At 38.8% G+C, this 7,059-nt stretch overlaps 1 protein-coding gene across 1 annotated transcript; it reads right to left on the bottom strand.

The window, feature by feature from the left end:
* Positions 1 to 3,053: 3,053 nt before the first annotated feature.
* SLITRK4 (SLIT and NTRK like family member 4) lies at positions 3,054 to 5,630 on the bottom strand. The gene has a single exon (XM_009635819.2). It carries the CDS (start codon positions 5,565 to 5,567, stop codon positions 3,054 to 3,056), a length of 2,514 nt encoding a protein of 837 aa, XP_009634114.1. The 5' UTR covers positions 5,568 to 5,630.
* Between the last annotated feature and the right edge of the window lie 1,429 nt (positions 5,631 to 7,059).

The following is a 7,059-nucleotide window of genomic DNA, read 5'->3' as shown; positions in this document are numbered from 1 at the left end:
ACACTTAGGAACAATTTCTACAGGAAGGTCCAGGTTGTGCAACCTTTATTGATGCTGGTGAACCTATGCTCAACTGCATAATCCCAAACAAGTCACTGGGCTCTATGTATTACACACAATTCTTCTGAGATGGCTTTTTTGAAGTCAGTGACAAAACTCTATATAAGCCCCACTCTTGGCCAGGTAATTATTAGCTCATGAATGCTCTGCACATGATTTACATTGAGCTTAAATACTTTACTGGATTAGGACCTCAATGAACAGGAAAACCTGACCCAGTGTAACGATATAGCATAACGGTTCAGTTCTTCCTCTTTTGATCAGGGAATAAAAGACCCACCACAAAGAAAACCCCAAACCTCCAACCCCTCCCCCCCAAGACAAAACAAAACAAAACAAACCTCAATTTTTTAGCTGAGGAAGGTACGATCATTTATCATTCTTCTTTTAACTCAGGGCAACACAAGTCATAAGCACATCAGTTTTAACATCACTTAAAAGTATTAGCTTATTTTCTATTTTTAGAAGGGCATGGGACATGACAGTCTCTGACAAAGCACTTAAGTGTGTCAGAAGCCTTTTGGCTTTGGGAAATGCCAGGGAATTTTGACACATCCTCAAAGCCATGCAGAACTGTGCAGAGCGGGCAGAGTGACCCATTATTCTCAGCCTGCTGATGGAGCCATTACAGTCTATCATGTCAGTGCATCTTTAACACTCCTTAATCCACAGACTCTTGACACAATAAATTCAAATGTTCTTATGCAAGCCTTGGCCATGTATTGCATCATTGGGCAACCAAGAACTTTCTATGGTAGAAATGCATATGTTCATAGTATCCATGTCCTGAAAATCCCTATGACATCCTGAATGAAGTCAGTTATGGTGCATGGATAACAGCACCTTTTTGAAAGAAACTTGGCCATTAATTTATATGTTACATTTTTCTTATCTCAAGTTATGAATATACTTTGTAGTATGGAGAAAAATAACAAAACAACCCTCTTTCTAAGAGGGTTCAAGAATATAAGCAAATGTCTGAAAGTAGAAAAATGTCTTGTTTTGCTTTCTCTTAAATGAAGCAGCAGTGCTTTTTTTTTTTTCAGTAAACTTTGTTAAAAATACACTACAGGCAATTTGCCAAGTATCATTGCAGAAAAAAAAATTCACAGCAGTGTAATAGAGCCCTGAAATTAGAGGTTTATAATGGAAATAGCTGACACGGCCTTCTCCATAGTAGTATTATTGGGTCTTGCTGTAACATTTCCTAGTTTCAAATTCATTAAAATTGTTTGTGTTTATATTCTGATAATATTAATTGATTTATGTATGGATTATAAAGGGGCGGGGGGTGGGGGGGAAGGTTCTGCAGGCAAGGACATAGAGGGTCTTATCCACAGCTCATTGAAATGAATGAAAAAAATGCCTTTTCAAGTCAAAGATCTTCTGTTAGTCTCCTAGTATAGATTTGCTGTATGTATCTCCATTCTCATCTCAAGGTACCATCTATCAGTGAATTACAGTGGGGATTTTCCATTCTCCTGACTACTTTTTTCCCTAGATATTCAGATTCAGCTTTCACAAAGGCAAGTTTTTACTCAAGATACGAGCTACACAATACTCTGAACTGAGACCACTATATTAATTTTACACTGTGGCTTTAAAAATAAACGCCATCTATTCTGTCCATTTTTTTCTGACTGACAGCAGCCAGACAGATAATAAGAACAGAAAAATTACACATATACAATTAAAATACTACTGTTACCATGAATTCCTGTAAATACTTGTAGTGAAAACTATTTAGATTAAGCTGTAGAGCCCTGAAAAGCAAGACAACTGATGGCAAATAATTGCCTGAGACACAATACTAAAAAACTAATGAATCTATTTTAAAATGCACCATTGGTAACAAATCTGAAATAAGATAATATGCTAATTTCACAAGAATAGTACAGAACAATTTTATTATCATTATATCCAATCACTTAATTCTGGATAATTCTATACATTACACCCCCAGTTTCTGTTTGGTATATTGTTCTGGTTTTATTTATACTGAATGATTAATGCATTGTGATCAGGAAAACAAGTCAGGCATATTAAATACATATTAAGGAGTACATATTTTTCCTATTTAGTATACAAAGTATTTCATAAATATGAATTATATTACAAAAATAATTTCTGCTACGCTCACACAGTAAGCACTTTGACAATTTTGGACAACCTGTTGGGGTTGTAAGTGTTTCACGTAACTGAGAAGGTACTCTAGTTTTAATTGGAGATGAGTCTTACAACAGATTCTGCATAAACATCAAATATTTTCTTCAGATGCCACAAATACTGCAGAAGTCAGTTTGAACTATTTTCTTTCTTTCTTTTTTTTAATTTTGTGTATAGACATGTATGCGTCAAGTGGTCAAATTTATTTCATAGCTATGTAATGCATGGTATATTTTAAACAAATATTTGCACAATTTAACATTATAATTCCAGTGGTTTCAAGATGCAGGCCATAAATGTATCCAATTTACACATACTATCGAATGTTCTCTCTTTGCATGCTTGTTACTTTTCAGTTAATCTGTAAACAGTGCCATTACAACACCACAAATCAAAGGATTACTCCAGTTCCACCAACTTAAATCCACGTGCAGGATGAAGGACCCAGCTGAGGTACAAATACCAGTACCAGGTTTCTTGTGTTTGTTCTAACAAATCACAAGGAGACGATGGTTTTGCATTTAAGGTACAAAACATATATGCCTCTTGAGGTTAAATTCAGTGTAATGTGTATAAAGCATCCCTTTGGCAATAGAGTTTGCAGTATCCCTACAGGATTCCACAGGGCATGAGCTTTATGTAGTAAAATCTATTAAGGAAATTCTCCTCTACTTGACAAACCATATGCAGCTATAGTTAATCAGACACCCTTGGATACACCTGCCTCTATGCCTATAAATATAATATAGTATTTGGAAGTTAAAAGTCAACAAAAGGCACTTTCATCATTAAATAAATGTCCTCTGTAGGCAATAAGATTGCATGACCTATATTTTATTCAAAGCTGTTTGTTCTTCAAGGACTTGTAGGTAGTCAGGTGAACCTTGAAGTTTAGCTTTTAGTTCAAAATATTCACTTTTTCTTTGTTCTACTACAATTTTACTATGATTACCACCTATTAGAGATTTCTTGGGTTTTTTGTCTTGTTGTTTTTCTGGATAACGTATTTCAAAGCCACTGACCCCTATGCTGTTGTATTCTTTTTTACTTTCAAGAAAATTTTGAATAAATACATTGGAATCCCTCCCAGGGAATAATTCATCCAGTTCATCAATTGTGCTAAGTCTTTTTCTGGTATCCACATGCAATAAATCTTTCTCCTTCTCATTAATATTTCTCAGAATGACTTTTTGCCCTGGTGGGTCAGCAAACGTGAAGCCTGTTTCAGACTCTTTTAAGCCACAGGTATGATTTTTGCTCATCTGCTCAATGGTTTGAGGAATGAAGGCCTCTGCACCTAGTCCGTCTTTTTTGTTTGACTTGTGATCATGCTTTCTTAGCTGCAGTTGCATAGAACTGCATTCTTGATTCCCAATCCCTTCATGCTTTACAGTTGGTTTTTTGTTGCGCCGAAGCACAAAAACAAGAAGACAAAAAGCAACAAACACTGTTAAAATAAGCACAACTAATATGCTTAAGATTAGGATGGACAACGGAACTGGGCCACCAGGAGGACTTCGAACTGGTCCCAGTGGTGTTGTAAAAGTAACAGCGGGCATAGGACTAGTGAACAGAGCAGATGGCTTGTTTAAAAGTTTAGGACAGAGGATCTCATTTTTCAGAGACTTAAGTTCAATGTTAGCAAACTGTACAGGTGTTTCACATTTCAATTCCTTCACCACAATACCTTCATTTAGCTTTTCAAGCCACAGTTTTAAAGCAACTAAATCACAAGTGCAGTCCCATGGATTACCTTCCAAATCAATTTGTGTAAGAGATTTTAGCTGATCAAGAACGCCACTTACAGGTAAATACATGAAATGATTGTTCCTCAGATTCAGTCTAGCAAGTGGTGCACCAGCAAAAATGTACGCTGGCAAGCTTCGTAAAAGATTGTTGTTCAGGTAGAGCAATTGTAAATTTGGCATTAAGTCAAAGGTGCCTGCTAGGATTTCTTTGATAACATTGTATTCCAAATACAGATATTGCAAGTTGTGGAGACCAGCAAACATTTCTGGGCTCAGACGCTCTATCTGATTGCCATTGAGATACAATCTCCGTAAATTTGTAAGGTTGCGGAAAACTTCTCCTTTGATCACTGAAATGCGATTGCTGCCTAAATGTAGCAAATCCAGCCCCTCAAACTCAATGAAATCTGTAGTGTCAACATCCTTAATATAATTGCCATTGACATGCAGTTTCTTGGCATTTAAAGGTTTTGGTACCAGTTCGGCCATTGACTCTATATTTCTTTCTTGGCAATTTACACTTAATCCCAAATCTGAAGGATGTGTTTTGCAAACACAAGGGACTGGACAAGGAGTCAAAGGAGGCACCCTGGTCTGGTAAGATACGATTTGACTGAGATTGCGATTAGATAGTGCTTTGCCTGCTACTATCCCCGAGATCTTCGAAGGATTTGTAGTCTTTGGCGGCTTTGTGACTAATCTGTGCACTGATGTTTGAGTGGTGTGGCCATTTGGTGTGCTGTAACCGGGCTCCAGCTGAGAGGGAGGCAGAATGCGCACATCAAAATCACTCCCTGTCCCCATGGAGCACAGCTCTTGCTTGTTGGTTTCTTTCAGCAACCTTCCGTACAAGTCACTGGGTGTTTCACAGATGGCTTCTCCAATGTAGATGTTATAGGGCATGTTCTCCAGCCATGCTTTCAAAGGCAACAAATCACAGGTACAATTCCAGGGGTTGTCTTCCAGCTGCAATTCAACAATTCGCCCAATGTGTTCCAGAACGCCAATGTATGGAAGCTTCTGTATTCGATTCCCTCGTATATCCAGATGGGTTAGAGAAGCAAATCGAAAAACGTTATCAGGAAGGAATGAAATCAGATTGTCATTAAGGATCAGGACTTTCAGCTTGTGAAGCTTATTGAAGGCTCCCCGTTCAATAAACTTGATTAAATTGTAGTCAGCTTGGAGATACTCCAAGTTCTCTATGCCAAGAAAAGTGTCAGCTCGGAGAATCTTTAATTCATTGTTGTTCAAGTGCAACTGTTTTAATGCACTAAGACCCATAAAGGCCCCTCCCTCAATATTCTGTAACTTATTATTACCCAGTTGCAAGGACACTGCATGTGTAAAATTAAGAAAGGTATTTGGATATAGAATAATTAGCAGGTTGTTCTGAAAGTTGAGGTGGTAAAAATTAGACCACGGTGGTTTAAGCTGATTTGGTCTGTAGACTGCAACCTTCTCACAGTTGACATAGAGTACATGCTCAACTGACACACAGGAGCAAACATTGCAAATTTCCACAGATATATCAGCATCTGCAGTTGTAGAAGAAACTGGAGATGACAGAACCAGAAAGAGCCACAGAAACATCTTCTTGTGATCAGCAAGTAACCTTAGGCTCCTGAACAAAGACAAAGAATCTAAAGAAAAAAAGAAGGAAAGAAAAAAGAAAATGTTTTTCAGTTGTCATTGTTCCAAAACGTCATTTGGGTTAAAAATTGTATTCCACTGAGCTACTGTACCTGCCAAGGATTATAGATAAACTACAAGCACTGAATTTAAAATAACATGAAAGATTTTAACAACCAAACAAATACACAGGGGCTAGAATGATTTAAAATACAGAATGTAAATCTCTGTAGACAAACACAAGTAACTCTGAGGTCTGTCAAATATATTTCTGTCTCTTGGACATGCCAAACATGCGTAACTAACAAAGTAAAATAACCAAAGGAGATTCCAATTTTATGCATATTTACTCCCCTTACTCCTGCACTGCTCATATGTTGCCATGCATTTCAGGGATATTAAACACAAATGCTGATGTTATGCATGCCCAAACATCTGGGTTGGGATAGCACAATATAGAAAGGATGAAGATGCAGACACAAAAAGCAATGTCAATACTCAATGTGTGTATCTATAGCATCAACACATACAGATTATCACTATGATAATAGTGACATTCACTCAAGGGATACATAAGCATGCACTCACATTGTTTCTGTCACTTATAATACCTAGTTTAAATAAACAGGTGGTAAACTGATCACAGAAATACAATTAACTATACACAAACCAAGAAGATCAGCTCTGGGTGACCAATGGAAGCACACAGATAGGGAAGAAGCATGCACAGGCATACAGCCCCATCCCCAGGAGTAGCAACAATACCCTGACTTGCAGGGCAAAATAAAGTCACAATTCACTGGCCTGACACTACCGAAATCTGAGAACTTTTTTTTTTTTTTTTTTTTGTAAAACATTATGTAATTTGCTCTTATCCCTGCACTGATACAGAGGTGGCTTTCAAGACCCCTTCACATATATTCAGGCCAGCTGAGCTGCCATTTTTTAGGCAGAAGAGCTGGAGCCACAGCATTTCCTCTGGGTTAGAAGATAGCTTTTTTTTTTTTTTTTTTTTTAAGAAATCAGTCAATAATCAATACATTGCTCCCCTCACCTTCCTCCATTCCCCCCATTTCCCAACTTGTCCCTTTTGTTTCCTGCTGTGGGAAGCCACTGAGTTGGCAGGAGGGAGACAGGATGGAAGTGGAAAAAGCAGGAGCCAGCTGGAGGGAGGAGAATCGGGCTGGAGGGAGCCGCAAGGAGGGGAGGATGCGCCAGGGGACCTGGAAGGGAGGGCAAAGGAGGGATGAGGGAGGAAGGAAGGGAGGACAGAAGGACAAGAGGGAGAGAGAAAGCTGAGAGGAGGCAAGGAAGGAAGAGGGGAGGGGATGGCTGAAGGGGTCAAGGAGGCCGCGGAGAGGGACTACGGGGAGAAAAAGGAGCAGAGCAGCCGCTGCTGACCCCCGTAGGCTCCCGACCCTGGCCGCGGCAAGCGACCCCACAGGGGCCGCCC

The sequence above is a fragment of the Egretta garzetta genome, unplaced genomic scaffold (assembly GCF_000687185.1).
Source record: "Egretta garzetta isolate BGI_Z169 unplaced genomic scaffold, ASM68718v1 scaffold63, whole genome shotgun sequence".
NCBI lineage: Eukaryota > Metazoa > Chordata > Aves > Pelecaniformes > Ardeidae > Egretta > Egretta garzetta.
The sequence above is the reverse complement of the archived record's forward strand: the minus strand, read 5'-3'. Positions and strand labels throughout refer to the sequence as shown.

What these genes read in the sequence shown, in the direction of transcription:
- SLITRK4 (XM_009635819.2), bottom strand. Translation starts at nt 5,567, where the DNA reads ATGTTTCTGTGGCTCTTTCTGGTTCTGTCATCTCCAGTTTCTTCTACA.